The sequence below is a fragment of the Lithobates pipiens genome, unplaced genomic scaffold (assembly GCF_037356315.1).
Source record: "Lithobates pipiens isolate NorthernLeopardFrog02 unplaced genomic scaffold, aLitPip1_a1.2 Scaffold_13, whole genome shotgun sequence".
In the NCBI taxonomy this organism is placed as follows: domain Eukaryota; kingdom Metazoa; phylum Chordata; class Amphibia; order Anura; family Ranidae; genus Lithobates; species Lithobates pipiens.
In genome coordinates, this window is record NW_027507718.1 from 8,225,669 (window position 1) to 8,250,689 (window position 25,021).

The window sequence follows — 25,021 nt, forward strand, 5'->3', positions numbered from 1 at the left end:
GTTTGCAAGGCATAATTTTCTCAACAGTCAGGTTGTGTGCACACATTTTCACATGCTGAAACAGCAGAAAGCCATCAAGTAATACCAGGGGGTGCTCCTAGATGGCATTTGCAGTACTATAAGGGGGTATACCATGTTACCTACCAATTAAAGTGCATCTATAGACAACACTATTTCTTTAGTTTTGTATAGAGTATGGAAGGGCTAAAACACCTACCAGGGTATTTTTTTTTTTTTTGCTGTTTATATACCATTAGTGAAATATATCTTCACTTCCTGTCCCAGAAATACAACAGGACGTTAGAGGTGATCTCTCAAAGTGGCTTCCAATAAAAAACTTAGAAAAAAAAAAGCATTCCCCTCCCTTCTTAGGTCTGGTATGGATTGAACCCCACGCCAAAATTAAAAAACATATGTGGTGCCCCCAAAACCCATACCAGACCTTTATCCAAGCATGCAGCCTGGCAGGCCAGGAAAGAGGGGATGAGTGAGCCCCCCCCCCCGAATCATACCTGGCTCTGCCCCCCAACCCAAAGCACCTTGTCCCCATGTTGATTGGGACAAAGGCCTCTTTCCCACAAGCCTGGGCTGTGGTTGTGGGGGTCTGCAGGCGGGGACTTAAAAATGGAGCCCCCAGATCCCACCCCCCCCCCATGTGTATGAGTATGGAGGATATAGTACCTCTAACCATTCACCAAAAAAAGTGAATAAAGACAGTACAGAGAGTCTTCTTTATTAAAAAATAAAAAACAATGTCCCTCAATGTAGATCCATCATCAATCACGTGGCCCTCCACCACTGCTAAACCAGAAATAAAAAAAAAAAAAAAAAAAAACTCCGGCCTTGAAAGGCTTCCCGCCAAATGCTTGCTCCTCCACCTGACATTTCTTAAATAGCTAAGGGGTGGAGTGACCCGGGGAAGCTGGGATGGTGTGGATTTTAAGGGAAAACCCACGTCAAAATTTAAAAGAAAAACGGCATGGCCCCTCCCCCCAAAATCCATACCAGACCCTTATCCCACCACGCAGCATGGCAGGCCGGGGTGGGGGTTAACGAATGAGCAGGTGCTTTGGGGCAGGGGAGCTCTGCTGCCTAATGCAGGCTCCAATGTTTGACAGTTCTTATATAGGTAAGTCCCCTGGCAACATTACCGATGACTTCACAAAGGGCTGGGGATTGCAAGTGGCATCATCAGGTGGCCCTGCCCCTTACCTATTTCATAAATGTCAAACGGAAGAGCAAACATTTGGCGGTCAGTTATCCTTGCAGGAGGAGCTTTTTTTGTTCAGGTCCGGTGCTGCGGGGACGTCGTGATTGAAGATGGATCTTTTTTTTTAACAAAGGAATTGTCAAAATCCTGTGTACGTTTTTTAATTTTTGACTTTTTTAGGTGAATGACCAGGGGTACAATGTACCCCTACTCATTCACATGGGGGGGTGGGATCAGGGGGCCTCCTTGTTAAAGGGGCTTCCAGATTCCAATAAGCCCACTGTAGATCCGCACAACCATAGCCCAGGGTTGTCGGGAAGAGCCCCTTGTCCCCATCAACATGGGGACAGGTTGGCTTGGGGTTCCCACATGCCCCAATGTTGACGGCATGTTGCCTGTTATGGTTTAGGAGAGGTGGCGCTCGCTCATTCCCCCCTTTCCAGACCTGCCAGGCTGCATGCTTGGATAAGGGTCTGGTATGGACTGGGGGACCATGCAGTTTTTTGTATAAAGTTTGGAGTGGGGTTCACCTTAAAATCCATACCAGACCCGAAGGGTGTCCATCCTATTGTTGGAAATAACTTTTTGTCACAATATGCAAGTATGGTGGCTGTGCCTCCTATGGAGCACAGTGATTTTACATGAGATGACAGTAACAACAAAATGACAGTTAAAAAATACACTATAGTTTCAGGATAACCATCCATTAAAAAAGCCAGAGTTGTGGCTGGACTTTTTTTTTTTTAATATGGGTTTCAGTACTTTGCTCATCATCACTGCACTCTACACCTTTATATTAAATACAAACTTATTATACGCTCAGTACAATAATGGTAATGGGCTAACTGTATTTAATGCTAACAAGAAGCAAAACTACTTTTCAAAATGGTTTCCAATTGAATTTCATTTCAGGAGTACACTGACTCCCACGCTTTATCTGCCAAAAAAAAAAAAAAAAATCTATGCTTCTTTTCTCATAAAAAATAACAGTGGATAAATGTTTTTTACTGAATCAGGAACTGTACTCTCCTTTTCAGGAAATAATCGTTCATTTAATGTCTGAATACTATGGAAATAGAATTTCCACATAGAGCCAGCAGTAAAATTAAAACCACAAATTCTTAATGCTGGCAACAAAATAAGCATAACTTGGCAAAGTCATGTTGGAAAATGTGCCTAGCCAATCGCAAGTCACGGTGAGTGGTTACAGGGCCTGGTCTTGAGAGTATAAATATCTAATAGAGTACACTTGAAAAAGCAGAATGAAAAAATAAGGAACAGGAGCTGTGCATGCTAAGGACAAGAATATTTCAGTTTAGAGTATGGCAATGTTTACTACGAATGCCTAGATCATGTTTCAGAAACAGACACATGCTCTGGTTAATGTCATTGCATTTCTGGAAAAAAATTTTTTTCTGATGCAAAATGTATCATTCAGCTTCTAGGCATATAGATATCCTACATTACATAAACAGAATTGAAATGAAGTTTTACAGTGTTAAGAGCAACCATTTACAGTTTCGTGAGGTGCAGTATTTTTACTTGTCCTCTCCATACAAAATAAACAACCACTTCTCCAGTGACATTCTGCAGTTGGCCCTTATATTCTATCGGCAGCACCTGTACGGCATTTTACAGCCTCAGGACCAACCCAAAAGTAATTTGCTGACTCGCCAGAGTATTCCAGAAAACATTGTAAGTAAACTAAAATCAGAAATTTGACTCCATATTCCCAAAAGCTCAACGCAATGAAGGGAAATAAAGTTTAGATAACATAAACACTGTACAAACAACCTCTGCTTTTACCTATAAGGGCCCTTTTACATTGGCTTTCCGATCTGGCCTGTGTGTCAATTTTTGGGGTAGACCTGATCAGAAGGTCCATGTGGGTCTTGTGTCTGTTTACACCGTCCTACCAGTCCATCCAGATCTGGTTAAAAAAAAAAAAAAAAAAAAAAAGGGAAAAGGGCTGTGTCTGATAACGAACTAGAGGTAGCCTAATATAAAAGTTTTTTTTACATCCAGCCGCCCATAGAGTCATCATGGGTCCACTCCTGTCGGATGTGTAAATGCAGACACAAACAGGACAGGCACAGATGTAAAAAAAAAACATTAATATCCATCCAGTTCAGGACTGCAGTCTATATCAGTATGAATTTGTGCTCTATAACCTCTCTCTAAGAACCACAGGGCGTGCTGCTCTGTACCTGGGAACATGCTTTCTTTTTTTTCTGAAAATTAAAAGGCACAAGTTTTTTTTTACCTTAATGCTTTCTCTGCATTAGAGTAAGAAAAACCTTCTGTGTCCACACCTTTATGCTTACCTAAGCCATTTGTCAATCCAGCACTGTGTACAAGAGCAGCACCACTGCTCTCTCACTGCTCATTGGCTCAAAGGTAGCAGCGAGAGCCACTGGCTCTTGCTGATGTCAAGCACAGCCAGTGAGGAGGGAGCAGGGTGTGGGGCTGAGCCACACTGCGTGAGCTAATGAACACAAAAAGTATGGCTTGGGAGCGAGCCTGCATGAGTTGAGTGCCCCCATCGCAAGCTGCTTGCTATGGGGGCACTCAGCGGGGGGGGGGGGGGGGTGTCCAGGACCATCAGCAGGGGACCCAAGAAAAAGGGAGATCGGAGCTGCTCTGTGCAAACCCATTGCACAGAACAGGTAGAGTGTGCCATGTTTGTTATTTAAAAAATATCTTTACAATCACTTTAAGGATGTAGAGCTTGTAAAAGGGGAGTTAACCTAAAACCTATATTTTCGCAAAAGATTGGATTCAGAGCTATTAGGTCAAAAGGACACCATCAGCTATAGGGGTTTAGTCCAGAAGGCAGCCGGCTGCACAAGAACAAAATTTGAGATACTCATCGGCTGTGCCTCTTGAAAAGCAGCATTATTTCACTGGAGTGCACCTTTGAACTGAACCTGGCACTACTGTAAAAAAAATATGGCTGAAGAAGAAGTAAAATGGGGGATTCAATATCCACTTTTCCTGTGGATGGTGAGTAAAATCTTTGCTCTCTGAAAGAGAACCAGGTATATCAGATTTTTTTTGTCCCCCAATGGCTGCTGTGGTTCCTCCCGTTGGACAATATGTCACTACAGAAAACAGTAGTAATGTAGTAGATTGCCGGAGGAACCACAGTACCAAGTGGGGGGCATGCTAGCCAACACATCTGAAAGTGTTTGATAGCAGTGCCACTGGTAAGTTGTAATGGAAATTTGTAGGTTCTGTATATAATTGTATTCTATTTTATATGTATTGCACGATGCCCTCACTGTGCACACGGCACTAACAATGTTTTCAGTACATGTTTTGCATTCTTTCAAGTCCTGATTAGAATTAGCCTGCCTATGTAACGCCCCTTGTTACCATAAACGTACAATTGTAATATTAATGTGATACCTACGTAATCATGTGTATAAAAGCCTTCAAATGCGTCATAATAAAGGAGAGCGGTTATTTGGAAAGATGCTGAGCGTATCTTTTGTGTCTGTTCCCTACTGCAGTAGTTATTAATTTGGAACCACTAATCAATATGAGGATAGGAGTTGCCTATCACCAAAATATCCATTTCAGGTGGTGAAGCCAGCCAGGAGGGGTTATCAGGTGACCCTGAGTATCCGAAACGAGGAGCTTGAGACGATCCGGGAATTTCTGATAATCAGCCGGCTGAGGTAAGCCTTTTTGCTTGCATTTGAGTTATCAGACTTCCTTGATCGGTAAGGCTTTTTCGGGACAAAGGGTACCTATTTTACTCCCCTTAATCGAACTGTATTGATTAGTGGTTATATGTTATGTTGTCACTGTCCACTGTCCATCGGAGTGTTATAGAGAAAGGGAACAATAGTGCTGTTCACAGGTATATCTAGTACATCTGCTAGATAAAGTAGTTTAGAGGCAAGAGTGTATAGGCACAAGCAGAGAAGACTGGCCAGTCATTATGGGCATTAAATTAAGTAAGGGAATGACGGGTAAGAGACCCTCAAAAATGCCCAGCGCAAGAGGAGCGCTATTTATGAACCGAAGGTGCGGTTCCGCCTATACTGAGCCCCTAGTTTAATGGTTAAAGTGGACAGGGATCCACAAAGGGTAACTGGGTTACCACCAAAGTCTACAGGGACAAAGAATCATGCAGAGTATACAGCTAGAGAAACGGCTATTTATGTGAGCAGGATGGATCAAGAGTGACATAAACACTAGACAGAAAGGGACTTTTTGATGTTAAGTTGTGGGATGAATTTGGGGTCAGGCATTACAACTAGTAAAGTCAAGAAACAGTAATGAGAGTTAAAACAGAATCCTTTATATGTTGTCAGAGAGGGAAGATGGGATGAGCACTATGGCTGCCCGTCTGATCATAGAAGGTACAGTATGTGAAGTATGGTATTACAATACATTGGATGCAAAGGATATCAGAACAAAATAAAGAAAGCAGAAGTTTAAGCAAGGAAGTATTAAAAAAGCGTTAAAATAAAGTGAGAGAATGATATGCATGTGTTGTGTACAAATGGGAATAATGTAAGCGATTTTAGAGCGATACTTGTGTATGTTTGTGAATGCTGGAACCTTTAGTTCTATCACTTGTGTGTGTCATGTACGCAAATGTGACCCCCTCCTTTGTGCTCTCCTCAAAGAATGTAGCTGGGATGAGAGGTTGGTGATAAGCTGGAGGGACACCATGCCAATTTCAGTTTTTTAGACAAAACATTTATAACAAAATGTGCCGGGTTAACGAATCTAATGATAAACAATGTGATCACAATTATTTTTGAATCTGTTTTCCAAACATGGTAAAATGAAGGTTACAAATTAACCGTGTGTTACACAAATTTAATATCCTGTGATAGTGGAAACAGTGCATTAAAAAAAAAAGAGAGAAATTGAGTAAAATTAAGTAATATGTCCCTCTTTAAGGACATTTATGTGTGCATATATATTAGTGTGCGATATTGAAATTATCATATGAGTATTAATTTCCAATATGAGTTTAACAATTTTATTAATAAATATAGATATATTGAAACTGGTTTAGACAACCTTTGGTTGGAATTGAAATCCAGGTTAATGGGGAAATTGGTAAAAATGGGATTAGTTTAGATTAAGATAACAATTTTGTAATTTTACATTTATTGAGTGGAAAGAAAAAAAAATTAAGATGAGGTTGTTAATTTGAATACAGCAGCAATAATGTTTAACAAAGCCAAGATGAATGGGATACATAAGGAAGTTTTTCTACAGAAATTAAATCTTAAAGTCTGATAATAACTTAATGTGCGGTCCATGATGTGAGAGTAATAATAACATTTAAATATAACAGACCCATCACATCAAGTCCACACATCCTGTTAGGATAGCTGCTGCCTGCAGCCAGTTGTTTTATAGTTTTTGATGGCAGAGTGCTTTCTGGTCCATCATACATATTGTTGGTCCTTTTGTTTTTATGTATTTTTATTTTTGATATCCAAAGCTGAATGTGTGGATTGTGAAATGTTGTTCCCCTTTTTCCTTGTAAGTGCAGTGGGTATAAGTAGAAGAATATTTTGGATTTATGGACATCTCTGCATGACTGCAGGGTATTCTTATCATTTATTATAATATTGCCAGGAAAAAGTTGTCTTTTTGAAACATGAAGCTGGAGTTCTTACACAAACAGCATGATAGGAAAAAGCCATTGTTATATTTATGCAAGTTGGACCCAGTAATGAAGGGTTCACTCTGATATATCAGAGCTGTAACTTTATAGAAAGTTGCTATTAGACAAAGTTACAGATATTATTTTGGTTGAATATTTAATTTTTAATGGTCCGATATTCTATACAGCAAATATATAGCTAACTAAGTGTTTGTCTAATGAAAGGTTCAAAATATGAATTTGTTTTGTGTGTTTGTGTACAAATCTAACAATGAAAAATGCGTACATTTGAATCCAGCCACCTTATTGCCTCTATTGGAGGAGGCTGGAGACAAAGAAAAAGCATATGTGTTAAATTGATGATGTAGGAATCAGCTGCTGTGAGCCTAGTGCAGGACACACTCCCTGAAGACCCAAGTATTTACTTTTTTGTAGTGTTATTCCTGGTTTTATACCGAGGATGAAGTTTATCACCCAGAAGGATTCCCTGTATTCAGAGTCATTGGATCCTTTTTACCCCGCTCAAGAAGCAGAGCTCCATGTTTTAGAAAAGCCTGTGAGCTATAAAAAGAGTATATATTTATATAGATAGTCAAGATAAAGAGAGCTTTTGGTTCCATTTGAAGGGTCAGAAGTTTGTTTTTACTACGGCGGGTAAACCAATCAAGCATGCCAAGTTAATTTGATTGGCCGTTTTCAGCCTTCCAGGTTCTTGCTGAGGTAGCCATACTAACAGTAAAACTCACATATGGAAGCAGACCAGGCGACTCTAAGGATGCTGCATTTACAGCCCCGGACACTTTCTGGGTCTGTGCAACTCACAGATTCCACACTAGTTCTGGCCCAGTATAGCTGGGATTAATAATTCAACTTTAAGGACCCCAGAACGAGAAGCACAAGTGGTCCACAGAGGGCAACTTCTTACGAAACAAGACTTTGGAAAAGGTGATCATTTATGTTTGCCAGACACTCTTTTCCCTTCAGCTTGACACGTGGACCGTGTCATCAGTCACAAGCAGTAATGGCTTCCTTAGTAAATGAGCGTGGGATAGAGCCAGGGTTCTCCACTTCTTGTTTTACCTGTTACCAAAGGTGTTACCAAAAGTGTAACATCCCTTCCAGAGATAACAAAAAGATATATCCAGATGCCCAAGTCAGGATCTTACGAGTATGTATTTTGTTTGTATGGACATGTTTTCTGGATGTCCAGTGGCAAATGCTACTGCAAAGGCCACAGTAAAAAAGTGTTATCAGAAGTAGTATTTAAATAGAGAGTGCAGAATCTACAGAGAGTAACAGAGGAAATCATTTTTATAGGAGAGTCCTTACTAGAAGTTTTGAGGTTTTATTTTTACACCCCCTACTGTCTATAATGTAGCGGACAAAGTAGAGTAAGAAACTAGAAAACTTTTGCCTGAATGTTTTATTATATTTTATCAAGCCGTAAGTGGATGTGGGACTCTCTCCCTATGGAATTTGGTTTGGGAGTGTGTTACTCACTTGCTTATATTTTGTCTCAGCAGCTGAAGTCCTCCATTCGGATCTCACAGAGAATGTTGCTGATTTTTTAAGGTTTTTGACAAACTCATGTATGTGTTTTCTTCCCAATTCCAAATCCTAAGAGTTTGGAAGGATCTAAAACTAAAGCCAGGTGACTTGTGGATTGTTAAGAGACATTTATATATAAGGAAATGTTTGGAGACTCAATACAGCATCTATTTCATGTACAGTTTTGCAAAACTTGAAAGAAAAGTCACCTGGATCCACACCAAACACTGCAAAAATGTCGAAATGAAAGAAATCTCTGTGTTTGATTTGTTTCCCTCTTGCGATCACAGTCTAGGGTACTTTTTGATTCAATTACTTTAATTGTAAGGGATATATATTTATTTGAAAAGTAGTTTAGCCATGTTGAAGTCATATTTGTCTTTTGTACCTCTTCCATTTTATGTAGAATTGTCTGTGTTTACATGTGCTGATAAGTCAGCATACCAACAATTAAGCTAGAAGGCCATTCTGGCCACAGGAGTGTACAGCCAGTACTCTGTAAATATGTATTTGCTTTTCACAATGAAAAGTCGTTTTGTAATGAAAAAAGCTGCTCAGCTATTATTTTCTCCACAATGGAGTTTTTGCCTCTTTGGCCAGGACTACCTCCACCTAAGTGTGTGGAGGTTCCAGGTTAAAGGTGATAGCAGGTATGGTTAGTGATCAAAATATTGATCAAAAGAGAGGAGACTGTAATGGAAATTTGTAGGTTCTGTATATAATTGTATTCTATTTTATATGTATTGCACGATGCCCTCACTGTGCACACGGCACTAACAATGTTTTCAGTACATGTTTTGCATTCTTTCAAGTCCTGATTAGAATTAGCCTGCCTATGCAACGCCCCTTGTTACCATAAACGTACAATTGTAATATTAATGTGATACCTACGTAATCATGTGTATAAAAACCTTCAAATGCGTCATAATAAAGGAGAACGGTTATTTGGAAAGATGCTGAGCGTATCTTTTGTGTCTGTTCCCTACTGCAGTAGTTATTAATTTGGAACCACTAATCAATATGAGGATAGGAGTTGCCTATCATCAAAATATCCATTTCAAAGTCTTTAAGAATTAAAAGATGTCACTCATTGTCTGGCATAAAGGTAACTATTAATACCCTTATGAGTCGGTTGTCTTACATGTTTTATAGCTTTTCAAAAGTATAGAGTTCGCTGTTATGAACAATATGCTACTAGCTTTTTTCAGCCTAATAACTAAGCCGACCTACTAAAACAAACATATGATCTTTGCAGTCCCAGTGGAAGTTTGGAGCAGTTATACTTTCAGCTGCAGTCATAAAATTAACAACTCATGTCAACTGTTTCTCTTACAGCATCCGGTCTGGAAAGAGCAAGGACAGCGGTGTATATCTGTTCGGCATCATCCTTTCACATAAAATAGAAGCTATACTAGAAGAAAAGCCACACAAAATTCCCTTTGGCCGCTAAAACAAATGAATCATTGCATTTGTTTCCTTTATATGGCTTATGGATGTAGATTATTAAAACAAAAAAGTGCAATATCTATTCATTTTACAACTTTCAGCAAAAATACAATAATCCCTTTAATGGATTTTACAGAAAATGAATTTTCTTTAAACTCCTGTTGAAATGTTTGATTCTCCGTTTTCTATATAAACCAAGTTTACATTTTATAATCGACATATGGGTCACTATTTCATATATACACACACACACACACACACACACACACACACACACACACACACACACACACACACACACACATATATATGTTTAGGTAACACATCTGCTCTTTGAAAGACACATGCTCAAATGAAGAAGACAGCGAATACACATAAATGGAGTTAAAGGGTAAGTCCACTTTCATGAAAAAAAACTATAGCAAATAAGAAAAAAAAAATATATAGCATAAACAATTGCTACACAAGCCACATTTGTAATCTGATGTTATTAAATATTACCTGCAGCACTGTAATTTTCTGTAACATTTAATGCAATAGGACAACCTGGAGGCATTCTGAACACTAATGGTGTACAGAACTTCCCCAAAAATGTTAATTCCTGCTTGTGTGATTGACTTACTGATTTTCCCAGAAGTCTGCACTAAGATACAAGTCAAAATTTAGTTAATTGCATTACTTGCAATAGATATTTTTCGGTTTGGTGAGATACTCTACAATGGTGCACCAGCTGATAACGAACCAATTTCTTCTATTCAGACTCAGTATCCAAAGGATATAGAGGAACAAATATATCTTCAGACCAGAAAAAGGTAGAACTGCAACAGGGTTTGTTAAAATCCCGGAGCTGTACATTGATCACCTAGATGGGATTGTTTTGTTTGTTTTTTCTCAACAAAAGTGGAGTTACTCTTTAAGTGCAGTCCAAAGGATAACTCTCCACAACACCTATGAAGATCAGGGGTCCATAGCATACAACTGACATAGTGTGCATCCCCCAAAACATTATGGTTTTTAATGGAAGAAAATAAAATAATAATTGTTCTGGAACAAGTATTAATATAAGTAGTTCTGACTTTTCTGTGACTTTCATTGGCTGCATGTTTGTTACAGGTTAATGATGCAGACATATGGAATCCATACACAGCCAAGCAACTGGCATTTTTAAATGAAAGTCACCAATGGCAGTCCTTTTAATTTTCCATTGATTACCTCAAACCAGTATTCCGTATGCATGGAAGAATGCAATGCTGTTTTAATTCCATGGCCCTGTCCCCTGTCACTTGACTTTATTTTACATCATAACTTTTATTATATAACTGACCAACATTTTTTTTAGGCACTCAGATGGTTTACTAATACACCACCAATGTTCATATCCAACTTTTGTTTACAATATCTTAAACCTGTGCTGAAAAAATAAATACATACTGTACAACAGTGGTAATCAAAACTGTCCTCAGGGCCCACTAACAGGCCAGGGTTGCAAGATAACGGAAATGCATCACAGGTGATATCATTTGCTGCTCAGTGATTGCAGTATTCTAGTCTGCATCTCCCCAAGGTAATACATAAAACCTGGCCTGTTAGTGGGCTCTGAGGACAGGGTTGATGACCACTTCTGCACAAGATGCTAGGGATGGGTCTTGGAAGGTAGGTATGTTTCCCCATAATTTGGGATGGGATGCCTTTAACCACTTCAATACTGGGTACTTTCCCCCTTTCCTGCCCAGGCCAATGTTATGCTTTCAGCGCTGTTGCACTTTGAATGACAATTGCACGGACATGCAATGCAACAACCAAATGCAATTTTTATAATTTATTTTGAGACAGAGCTTTCTTTTGGTGGTACAGTTGTGCTCATAAGTTTACATACCTTGGCAGAATTTATGATTTCTTGACCATTTTTCAGAGAATATGAATGGTAACACAAAAATGTTTCTTTCACTTGTGGTTAGTGTTTGGCTGAAGCCATTTATTATCAATCAACTGTGTTTACTCTTTTTAAATCATAATGACAACAGAAACTAGCCAAATGACCCTGATCAAAAGTTTACATACCCCATTTCTTAATACCGTGTACAGTATTGCCCCCTTTAACATCAATGACAGCTTGAAGTCTTTTGTGGTATTTGTGGATGAGGCTCTTTATCTTCTCAGATGGTAAAGCTGCCCATTCCTCTTGGCAAAAAGCCTCTAGCTCCTGTAAATTCTTGGGCTGTCTTGCACGAATTGCACTTTTGAGATCAAGAGACTGAGATAGCCACTCCAGAACCTTCACTTTATTCAGCTGTAGCCAATGACAAGTCAACTTGGCCTTGTGTTTTGGATCATTGTCCAAGTACGTCCCATGCGCAGCTTCATGGCTGATGAATGCAAATGGTCCTCCAGTATTTTTTGATAACATACTGCATTCATCTTGCCATAAATTTTTACCAAATTTCCTGTGCCTTTCAGTGATTCACCTCTGTTTTTCACAGTAGGAATGGTGTACCTTTCATCATAGGCCTTGTTGACGCCTCTCCAAATGTAGCGTTTATGATTGTGGCCAAAAAGCAAAACTTTGGTCTCATCACTCCAAATGACTTTGTGCTAGAAGGTTTGAGGCTTGTCTCTGTGCTGTTTGGCATATTGTAATCGGGATACTTTGTGGCATTTGCGTAGTAATGGCTTTCTTCTGGCGACTTGACCATGCAGCCCATCATTATTCAAGTGCCTCCTTATTGTGCATCTTGAAATAGCCACACCACATGTTTTCAGAAAGTCTGTGTATTTCATCTAAAGTTATTTGTGGGTTTTTCTTTGTATCCCGAACAATTTTCCTGGCAGTTGTGGCTGAAATTTTAGTTGGTCTACCTGACCATGGTTTGGTTTCAACAGAACTCCTCATTTCCCACTTCTTGATTAGAGTTTGAACACGGCTATTTGGTATTCTCAATTCCTTGGATATCTTTTTATATCCCTTTCCTGTTTTATACAGTTTAACTACCTTTTCCCACAGATCCTTTGACAATTCTTTTGCTTTCCCCATGACTCAGAATCCGGAAACATCAGTGCAGCACTGGATGAAAGAGGCAAGGGTCTGTCAGGACTCCAGAAACTCATTGACCATTTATACCCACACACTAATTACAAGCAAACAGATCACAGGTGAGGATGGTTACCTTTAATAGCCATTAAAACCCTTTTGTGTCAATTTGTGTGCATTTGATCAGGCCAAAATTTACCAGGGTATGTAAACTTTTTATCAGGATCATGTGGCTAGTTTCTGTTGTCATTATGATTTAAAAGAGTAAATACAGTTGATTGATAATAAATGGCTTCAGCCAAACACTATCCATGAGTGAAAGAAAAGTTTTTGTGTTATCGTTCATATTATCTGAAAAATGGCCATGAAATCATAAATTCTGCCAGGGTATGTAAACTTATGAGCACTACTGTATTTAATCACCAATGAGTTTCTCTATTTTTTGCTAAACAAATTTAAAAAAAAGTTTTTCTTTGTTTCTGTTACAAAATTGTGTAAATAAGTAATTTTTCGCCTTCACTGATGTGCGCTGATGAGGCTGATGTGATGGGCACTAATATGCAGCACTGATGGGCACTGATAGGCGGCACTGAAAGGCAGCACTGATTGGCATCATTGGTGGGCACAGGCAGGCATCGCTGATGGGACTGCACTGATAATCAATGCATGGATCAGTGCAGACCCCCCCCTGTCAGGAAAGCTGCTTATTGGCTCTCCCCTACTCATGCTCTGTCACTCGCTACTCACTGTGATCAGCCGTGATTGGACACAGCTGATCACATGGTAAAGAGCCTACGTCATAGGCTCTTTACTGTGATCGGAGATGTGGCGTGTCCGAGTGACACACTGCACCATCGATCGCTGCACTGCATGCCAGAGCAGCTTGTTCTGCAGGACGTCATATGACGCCCAGCCTATAGAAAAATGAAGGTGTTAAGGGGGATGATAAGAGACATTTTTGAGGGCAGTGGACTGATTTACAGTTCTCTCAGGATTGCCAAGTCCTCATTTGAGACCCAGAATTTGGAGGCTTGGAGAGACTTTGGGTGGGAAAGGGTCTTTAGTCCCTGAAAGGATTAACCCTCTGGGGCCTGAAAAGGAGCAGGAAGGAGTCAGCACCTCTTAGTAAATATGTTTACCATAGGATTGTTTCACATTTGGGACTTTCTCACCTGTGTTTCTACTCATTATATACATGTTCTGTTTTATATTCATTATATTTGAGATTCGTTTTTAGCACAATTTTGTTATTATTTACACACAATACTTGATATATTGTTCAATGTTTATTGTTTTATACCAAAAATATTATTGTAACATAGCATGTAACAATGTGTATCAGTCATTCGCGACTTGTGTAAGAATCAGTTCTTTCACCAGGGGAATGCATTTTATATTAGTAGGCACCTGAGTATGGAGTAGAATTACTTACTTATTTTGCTCAGGAAAATGATTCAGCAGCATATTTAGAAAATCCTGCAATACATAAAATAAAATATTACTTGCCATCTTGGTCTATAACAGGTTCAGTGAACTCAAAATACAAAGTTAGTACCGTGTGACCAAATTGACGGTGAATGGGATTTTAAGTATCAGTTTTGCTCTTTTGTTTGGCTACAGGCAGACTTAGATTATTTCAGTTATAATTCATAAAACACATTTATTTCTTCCACTGGGACACCTGAACGAATAATGTTGTTTCACTTGTTGTGCTTATTCTGCCATTTGTTGTTGCAGTATATAGAGATATAAATTCATAAGGGTAAAAAGAAGAGAGCTTTCTTGTAAATCTCGGAAAAAAAAAAAACTGTACGTCATGGAGGCTGGTTAGAATACTCAAAAATATTGCTTTATATAAAAGGGCAACTGCAACAAAAAATTCAACTAAACGCGATTGGAACTGGTTAGCCCTGAATAGACCGGTACCTACCCTTGTCATATTTTGAACTCAGAAGTGTTATGTTTGAGAGGAAACACACATGAGCCATGTGTCTACAGTCAAGCTGTGTTACAGGAATAAGCAAAAAAAAAACAAACAAAATACACACAAAAAAAAAACCATAGCAAAGTTAAAGCTCATCTCTTGGCAAAACTGTTTTTCATGTGAGTGTAGCTATTACCTTTTTATTTTGTCTCCTCGCATTAACGATCTATTGCTTCATTCTTCTCTAATCCTTACAGAAAGTCAGGCCCTCATTTCCTGTCTAGGGGACCAAACAACCTTGCTTGCTCCAGGTGCAGCAGGGTGACCGGTCCCCCCAGTGCCTCCTGTAGTTTTATGAGACAGCAGTGCAAGGGAAGTTCACACTCCCCTGTTACCAGCCACAGTACTGCCCTCTGTTCCCATGGGATTGCTGGGAGCCTGGCCAGACAAGCTATGTTCTGGCCGAAAGACCAAGAAAACTGTAAATGTAGTTCTGCAGCACTTACACAAGGATGTGGTGCAGGAAGCCCTCCTCTAGGCAACATAAGCATAGAGCGTTTTTTTCAGCCAGACTAATGATGTCACTGGCCATAAAAATGGAGATTGCTCTTTTTTGAAGCAAGGTTGGTGATTCTACACAGACAGAGGAAGGATGGGAAGCAAGAGGGGATGGAGCCAGGTGATTCAATTGAATCCTAACACAGGAAATCTACTAACAAAACCATCAACAGCAGATTCACATCAAACATTTTCCAGAGCTTGCAGTTATGCTAACTCTGTGACATTTAATAAAATAAATGCGAAGACACTAAAAAATTTTTTTTTTAAAGCCCTCTGTCCCCATGAGAGCAAATGGGTATGCATGCATAAACAGATGACAATTGGGCCTCACATTTTAGATGTACCGCACAAGCCAGAATGACAGCAATAATTCTAGTGCTGTTAAAGTGTAAGTAAACTCCCCTGTCGTTTTCAGCAAAGGAAGCTGCCATCTTTGCCGCTGTTTACTCTACAACTGCCATGATGCTACACATGTGATCAGTTTAGACATCAGCCCTTGGATGGCTTGACAGTTTGGTTGAGAGCACAACCAATGGTAGTGTTACATTTCTGGCATGTGCCGGAAATGAAACGGTTTTATGGGCTCTTCCCTCCGGAAGATTGTCAATAGCAAAACACAGCACTCGAGAAATATCTGTCCTACTTTCAGGCAGATAATCCTTCTGGTTAGGCCTATCAGGCTATTTGACTTGATCCTTTACGGACTGGCAGATACCAATTGCTGCAACAGCAGGCTGAATAGCTTAACTGGCCAAAGAAAAAGAAGCCTTTAATAATGACTCAAATTTCTTGTCAATAGGGTCTTTCAAACCCTGTGCGTTATCTACCGGGCAAGTTAAGTTCTTGTTTAAGGAAGAGACTGTTGCATCTACTGCTGGCATGCTCCATTTTTTAATGAACCTTTCATCCATGGTATATAAAAAGGGAAAAACTCTTAGGAGGAACAAAAATCCTGTCAGGATGTTCCCAATACATACACCACCTGTTCCAACAGGGGGTGTAGAGGGAAAGCCTGTGCGGTCTAATGAGGCCTCAGGGATCCCAAAGAGGACCAGAGGGGCTCAGTCACCTCTGCAAGAGCAAACTTAAAGGCAGAACAAACCATATCAGTTAGAGTCAGGATCAAAAGCCTATGCAACTGAGAGGCAGACATCAACTGGATAACCTCTTCTCCAGATTGCTCGGAAGCAGACTCATCTGCGGGCCCTCCCCAGAGTCCTGAGCTTTAAGCTCTTCCCCATCCTCAACCCATTCCTGCTCCAGACTAGGAGGCTCCAGGGAGGGGGATCTGTCATGCTTCCTGCTACCCTCCGGGATGGAGGCAAACATGCCAGCAATCCTGTGCTCTAACCCGCCTAGGGCTGAGGACAGTTCATCCTTAGTGATAAAGGGTGAAACAGCAGCGTTGACTGTAGGCATAATACGAGATAGGCGCAGCAGCTCAGATGGCTCGGAAGCCTCTACTACTGACGAAATCAGTGTGCCCTTCCCTGTAGTGTTAGTCCTGCTCCTCTTTTGTGAAGACATTTGCTAGCCACAAAAAAAAGAGTACTTGGGTGTAGTAATTAAAGCACCTTAGAAGGGAGACCCTTTAATAGGGCTAGCCAAGCCCATATGTAACGATTCTGCGAGATCGCTACATATGGGCTTGTTACATATTGGCTTGGCAAGCCCTATTAAAGGGTCTCCCTTCTGAAGTGATTTAATACTACACCCAAGTACTCTCTTTTTGTGGCTAGCAAATTTCTTCAAAAGAGGAGCGGGACTAACACTACAGGGAAGGGCACACCGATGTCATCAGTAGTTCCTGATGAACCTAGTCGTATCCCTAGTGTTGTATTCCCTGAAAGACCAGAGGCTTCCGAGCAATCTGAGCTGCTGCGCCTATCTCGTACCTTTAGCCTGCCAAGCAACACTTGGTGACTCACGTGACCCGGGTAAGGAGAAAATGAACCGCTGCAAGTGTCTGTTCAGAGCCTGCTCTGTGTCCCACAACTGCCTTCTGGAAGCACCGCATGCTTGACCTACACAGCTTAAATAGACTGGGTGTGCGTTAGAATGTTCTGTGTGAGCATGGTCCTGGCAAACGGCCATGGCTGTATTCAAAGATAACGTGAATCCTTATGCGTCCAGATAAAAGGCTGCTGTGCATGTGCTGTGAAGCCAGGTGCGTCAGAGCTGCCAAACAAACTGCTAACTGAGCATAGCGGCACTCTTGCGAACGCATGTACACCCTGGTGAACCAAGGTGAAATGGCACACCGCCGTGCGCCATCATACAGGTAAACAGGCAGACACAAGCAAAAAAAAAGTACACTTTGCAAACACCCACAGCTAGCCCAAAACTCCCCCATATGGTCACCACACACAGGTGTCCAGCCTCTAGCTAGCTTGACTGATTTTTACAATCACTGGGACACCACACAATAATAAGTAAAGGGGTTTAACTTACCCGTCCAGGCGCAGGGCAGCTTAGAAACTAAGAGCCAATCTTCAACCTTCATGGAGGGTTCCTGTCACTTGAGGACCTTCAAGGCCTGGGCACCCTTTTCCTGTTTAGGGTCCACTCCCTTGGACCTGTACAGCAAACTGCAGGAATGCCTTAGCGATGTGATGTCCAGGATTCCACTTCGCAGGGTCCAGCACCAAGAGGCCGCATTACAGGCAAAACCTCACAGGATCTTTGAGTCTTCTTTGTGAGGTTTGGTGTCAGGTCACCTTGAGGCAAGGTGACAGGTGCACACCGTATGATCAGGAGTGCACCGCAAGGTTGTGGACCCTATGGCTGACTGCTGCAGACGGGGGACAGATCCCACTGGGGTTAGAGCGTAAGATTCCCTGGGGCGCGGAGTCTAAGAGCCAGCAGGTGTTCACCAGCGGCTCTGGTGGTGAGGATGGACTTGCAACTGGCTCAAGGTCGCGACCCCCCAGGGTCCCCCAGCTCACACCCACAGTAGGCAACAGGAGGATAGGGATGGTGAGGGACAAAGCCAAGGTCGGGGCCACAAGCAGACAAGAATAGTCGGGGACACGCCAAAAGGTCAGGATCACAGGCAAACAGGGATAGTCAAAACACGCCAAAGTCGGTAACGGAAAACAGTAGAAGAGCACACGGCAGGAAACAGGAAACTAACACACAAAGGAATACACAATGGCTGATCAGCACTGATGGCCTGCAGTGCACAGGTTAATATAGGGCTCCCTGATAGGGCCTGTGGTGGAGCCATGCTTAGAGGAGAGGTTATAAAAACCACCAGGTGGAAGTGGCTGGCCTCTTAGTCTGAAGACATGAGGGGAGGTAAGCAAACACAGGAAGATCACTGCATAACCATGACAGTACCCTCCCTCTAACGAGGCCTCCCCCTCCCCCGCCTGGGTCCAGGCTTAAAGGGAAACTCCAGATGGAACCTCCTTAACAGACAGGGAGCAAAGACCTCAGATGCAGTGATCCAAGACCTCTCCTCAGGACCTAACCCTTTCCAAAGTACGAGGTATTGAAGAATGCCTTTACGGAGCCGGGAATCCAAAACTTGACTAACCTCGTATTTTAAATTATCCTCAGAAACCGAAACAGAGGTAGGGAGAGGACGAGAGGACTTGAGGACTAAAGGCTTTTTAGGAATGGGTAAGGGCATGAGAAGATCAGGAGTCTGAGCAGGGGCCCCCACACCCTTAAAGATGAGCTGGGCATCCATAACAGGACCACCAGACTGGGCAGAGGTCAGTGGATCCCTGAGGTCATGTTGGTTAGAAAGTGACATGTCACAAGAGTCAAGCTGGGTAGCTGCAACACAAACAGATTGCAGAGAACCCTGAGAAAAAGACTGAAAACCCCTCCTGGCCGAATGAGGTATTCTATCCAAAGGATGGATTGAGCCTCTTAAACGGGTTTGAACGGACATAGTAGCAGTAGGGTGAGGCCAGGTCACCGAAGGTGTTAAACAAGAAGCAGGAAGCTCATTGGGCATGGGCTGGACTGGCATAACTGGTGCAGAGGTCGACTGAATAGTATTGTCAGGTGTAGTGACCATCTAAATTTCATCACAGGGCATAGCAACTGTGGAACTTGCAGACAAGTTAGTCTGGCTGTGCGTCCAAGGGAAATTAGGGACAGGCAAAGGTAAATGGTTATGCGAACTGGAGTGAATGATCGACTCAGGTTCATAGGTGGGCCCCTCATCCAGAGTACCACATGACCTAGAGAGTGCATCAGTCCGCCTATTGCAGGACGCATCCCAAAGATCGCTATATACAGCGGGAAGAGCAGAAGATACTGAGATGGTGGTAACAGGAAATTTCTCCTTTGGGGTACCCTTGAGTAGGCAGGAAGAGGAACAGGAGGAACCCCAAGCCAGGATCTGACCAGCAGACCAGTCAACGTGTAGAGAATGGAGCCGTAACCAAGGAAGACCTAATATGATAGGAGATGAAGCCTTAGGTAAGACAAGGAAGGATATCCACTCCTGGTGGAGTGTCCCTACTGACATCTTAACAGGAAGAGTCTGGAAGCGGATAGGGCCCCCTGGGAGAACAGTGCCATTAATCGCCAAGACCACCGATGGCGTTGTAAGGGGCAAAAGGGTAAGTCTCATGGAGGATGCAGTTTTCCAATCCATGAAATTGGCAGTGGCTCCGGAATCCAGATGTGCTGAGACCGAACGAGAGGAAGCACCGACATGAAGCAACACAGAAAGGAGAAGACGAGAAGGTGAAGGTGATATTTCAGGGTCTAATACGCCACCTTCCAGATGTATTAGCCCTGAGCATTTTTCCGGACGAAGAGAACAAGTGTCACGGAAATGACCTTTGGCCCCACAATAGAGGCATAGGCCCAGAGTTCTGCGCCTAGCGCATTCTTCGGGAGATAACTTAGTCCAGCCCAACTGCATAGGTTCCTCGGTAGGCAGGGGGTGCTCCTCGGATAGAAGAGAAGGGACTGGGGACTCAGGCTGCCTAAAGAACGGGGAGTGCTGGCGTCTTTTTTCCAGGGCCCTCTCCTGAAAGCGAATATCGATCTGGTTACACAAGGTGATGACACTGTCCAGATCAGCAGGAAGGGATCTTCCTGCTAATTCATCCTTCACTCTATCAGAGAGGCCATGTAAAAAGGTTGCAACTAGGGCCTCATTATTCCAGCTCAATTCAGCTGAGAGGATACGGAACTGAAGAGCATACTGTCCCACAGACGCGGACTCTTGACGGAGACGTAAAAGAGCGCTAGCCGCTGAGGAGACACGACCCGGTTCCTCGAAGATATTCCGAAAAAGTTTCAAGAAATCAGACAGGCTAGAAACCACTGGATCATTCAGCTCCCACAGAGGGGCGGCCCAGGCTAACGCCTCGCCGGACAGGAGGGATATGATATATGCGACTTTTGCCCGATTGGACAGGAAGTTTTGGGGCAGAAGTTCAAAATGAATTGTGCACTGGCTAAGGAACCCCCTGCAAGCCTTGGAGTCCCCAGAGAAATGGACCGGAGCTGGTAGTTGTAATGAATGTGTGGCTGCGACTGATGCGATAGGTGCAGCGGCAGATAGCGGTTGAGGTTGTTGAACCGGGGGTCCTAATGAGGCCTGAACCTGTTCAAAACGGGATGCCAAATCCTGAAGGAATAGCATCACCTGGGTCTGATGCGATTCTTGGGTCTCAAGTCTGCGAACTAAGCTCTGCAATGGATCATCTGCAGGAAGCGGCACGTCAGCCGGGTCCATGGCTGATCAAACTGTCAGGTCACCTTGAGGTGACAGGTGCACACCATAGGATCAGGAGTGCACCGCAAGGTTGTGGACCCTATGGCTGACTGCTTCAGACGGGGGACAGATCCCACTGGGGTTAGAGCGTAAGATTCCCTGGGGCGCGGAGTCTAAGAGCCAGCAGGTGTTCACCAGCGCCTCTGGTGGTGAGGATGGACTTGGCTGCAACTGGCTCCAGGTCGCGACCCCCAGGGTCCCCCAGCTCACACCCACAGTAGGCAACAGGAGGATAGGGATGGTGAGGGACAAAGCCAAGGTCGGGGCCACAAGCAGATAAGAATAGTCGGGGACACGCCAAAAGGTCAGGATCACAGGCAAACAGGGATAGTCAAAACACACCAAAGTCGGTAACGGAAAACAGTAGAAGAGCACACGGCAGGAAACAGGAAACTAACACACAAAGGAATACTCAATGGTTGATCAGCACTGATGACCTGCAGTGCACAGGTTAATATAGGGCTCCCTGATAGGGCCTGGGGTGGAGCCATGCTTAGAGGAGAGGTTATAAAAACCACCAGGTGGAAGTGGCTGGCCTCTTAGTCTGAAGACATGAGGGGAGGTAAGCAAACACAGGAAGATCACTGCATAACCATGACACTTGGGTACCATTTATCTAAGCATATAAAGCCTGTGTCAAATGGATCTGATCGGTCAATCCCTTGATTAATTTAAGAACCATTTGTGGGACTAGAATCCTTGAGCCCAGAGAGCTCAAACAACTGTGCCATCCACCTTGCAGACACTGGTAAAAAACTGAAGTGCTTCCTGTGTGAGAGGGGTTATATGGGGGTCACTTCCTTTCTGAAGACCTTTGGTCTACCAGTGTCCATTCACCTGGAGTATAACCCTGTAGGTAATGAATATCAGCCTGACTCTGTGACCCACGATGTATGAAAAATACATTTTTTATTGAAATTGCATCATTTTCAAAATACAGTATCTCACAAAAGTGAGTACACCCCCTAGATTTTATTATATTGTTTCATGTAACAACACTGAAGAAATGACACTTTGCTACAATGTAAAGTGTACAGCTTGTATAACAGTGTAAATTTGCTGTGCCCTCAAAATAACTCAACACACAGACAAGTCTAATGTCTAAACTGCTGGCAACAAAAGTGGGCACACCCCTAAGTGAAAAATGTCCAGATTGGGCCCAATTAGCCATTTTCCCTCCCCTGTGTCATATGTGACCCACTAGTGTTACCAGGTCTAAGATGTGAATGGAGAGCAGGTGTATTAAATTTGGTGTTATCCCTCTCACTGTCTCATACTGGTCACTGGAAGTTCAACATGGCACCACATGGCAAATAACGCTCTAAGGATTTGAAAAAAAAGAATTGTTACTCTACATAAGGATGGCCTAGGCTCTAAGAAGATTGCCAAGACCCTGAAACTGAGCTGCAGCAAGGTGACCAAGACCATACAGCGCTTTAACAGGACAGGTTCCACTCAGAACAGGCCTTGCCATGGTCGACCAAAAAAGTTGAGTGCACATGCTCAGCATCATATCCAGGAGGTTGTCTTTGGGAAATAGACATATGAGTCAGCATTGCTGCAGAGGTTGAAGGGGAGGGGGGTCAGCCTGTCAGTGCTCAGACCATACGCCGCACACTGCATCAAATTGGTCTGCATGGCTGTCATCCCAGAAGGAAGCCTCTTCTAAAGATGATGCACAAGAAAGCACACAGTTTGCTGAAGACAAGCAGACTAAGGGCATTGATTACTGGAACTATGTCCTGTGGTCTGATGAGACCAAGATAAACTTATTTGATTCAGATGGCGTCAAGCGTGTGTGGCAACAACCAGGTGAGGAGTACAAAGACAAGTGTGTCTTGCCTACAGTCAAGCATGGTGGTGGGAGTGTCATGGTCTGGGGCTGCATGAGTGCTGCCGGCACTGGGGAGCTACAGTTCATTGAGGGAACCATGAATGCCAACATGTACTGTGACATACTGAAGCAGAGCATGATCCCCTCCCTTTGGAGACTGGGCCGCAGGGCAGTATTCCAACATGATAACCCCAAACACACCTCCAAGAAGACCACTGCCTTGCTAAAGAAGCTGAGGGTAAAGTGATGGACAGGCCAAGCATGTCTCCAGACCTAAACCCTATTGAGAATCTGTGGGGCATCCTCAAACGAAAGGGAAGAGAGCAAGGTCTCTAACATCCATCAGCTCCGTGATGTCATCATGGAGGAGTGGAAGAGGACTCCAGTGGCAACCTGTGAAGCTCTGGTGAACTCAATGCCCAAGAGGGTTAAGGCAGTGCTGGAAAATAATGGTGGCCACACAAAATATTGACACTTTACACAATCTTTATGTAGAGAAACAAGTCTTTTTTTCAGATCCTCAGAGAGTTCTTTTCCATGAGGTGTCATGCTGATCTTACAGTGACCATTATGAGAAAGAGAGGGATAACCCAAAATTTAACACACCTGCTCCCCATTCACACATGAGACCTTGTATCACTAACAAGTCGCATGACACTAGGAGGTAAAATGGCTAATTGGGCCCAATTTGGACATTTTCACTTAGGGGTGTACTCACTTTTGTTGCCAGCGGTTTAGACATTAATGGCTGTGTCTCGAGTTATTTTGAGGGGACAGCAAATTTACACTGTTATACAAGCTGTACACTCACTACTTTACTTTGTAGGAAAGTGTCATTTGTTCAGTGTTGTCACATGAAGACATAATAAAATATTTACAAAAATGTGAGGGGTGTACTCACTTTTGTGAGATACTGTACACAGTGTAGGTCAATAGCCTTACAATAAAACATAACATTCACATTTCAATTCCGGTAAATCCCTTCTAACTAGGGCACAGGAATTAAAATTTGTCTGTACATTTAATATCAAAATACAAAGAGCGTCACTAAGTCAGGATCTAATTCTGTAGCCGTTTTGTGCACGTTTATTGAAGCTCTCTGACTGAAAAAACTGATATGAGGATACATAAAATCGAGGGTTACACCATTGAATTTTCCCCAAGAGATCATATTGAGGTACAGTTGCATTAAGCAATACAGTGGTTAGGCGAGCTATTACACTTTCAAGTAAAGAATAGAGAAGAGAAAAAGGTAAGAAGGGGAAAGAGTAGGGTAGAACAGCAAAGGGAGGTGCCAAGGGATGAGCTTCAATTAGCCACTTGTCAGTATGCCAGAGAGTGGGCACCAAGTAACAATAATCTATCAAAAGCTTTAGGATGGTAATAGTCCATTTAAGGGGACCATATTGATTTAAAAGTGCATGTCCTATCATTTAGGATAGCTGTCAATTTATAGTTAATTAAATACCATGACATTTTATGTTTGACTTGTAGAAGATCACCATGCTTTAGCCAGAGTCTGTTTTGCTGCAGTAAAAGAAACATCAAGAGACAATGTTGGTTTCTGGTGCAGTTGGCTGCCTTTAGATTTAACAACACTCCTTTGAGCGATTTATGAATTCCCTTACCTAATAAACTATATACCAATTAGTAAACATTAGACCAGAACCGTTTGACCAGAACCATATGTGCATGAGAGTTCCCTATAGGTGGCATCCCCTAAAGCAGTGATCAGAGGTTGCTGGTCTAAACTTTGCCAAATCTTGAAGAATCATATCCACTTAAGGACCGTCGCATGGCAATATACGTTGGCAGAATGGCACCGACAGGCACAAGCATGTACATGTACGTGCTTGCCTTCCAGCGGGTGGGAGGTCAGATCGGACCCCCTCCCGCTGGCTGCGGCGGTCCGTTTCCCTTCAGGAGGTGGGATCCGGGATGAGGGGATGGCCATTGGCTTCTGGCCATCGATCGCTCCTGGCGAATGAGAAGCTTCCCCCGCCTGTGTAGTGTAAACACAGGCAGGGAGGAAGTGATGTCATTCTCCTCGGGCGGTCTTTTTGACCGGACTGCGAGGAGAACA

General features: G+C 42.6%; 1 protein-coding gene across 2 annotated transcripts in view; it reads right to left on the reverse strand.

Annotated features, from left to right (window-relative positions):
* Positions 1-25,021, reverse strand: part of AOPEP (aminopeptidase O (putative)) — a 613,303-nt gene that overhangs the window by 258,988 nt on the left and 329,294 nt on the right. For both annotated transcript variants that reach the window (XM_077474816.1, XM_077474818.1), the window contains exon 11: positions 14,303-14,346. In XM_077474816.1, coding sequence (XP_077330942.1) covers positions 14,303-14,346 — 44 coding nt within the window. The remainder of the gene's footprint in view (positions 1-14,302; positions 14,347-25,021) is intronic.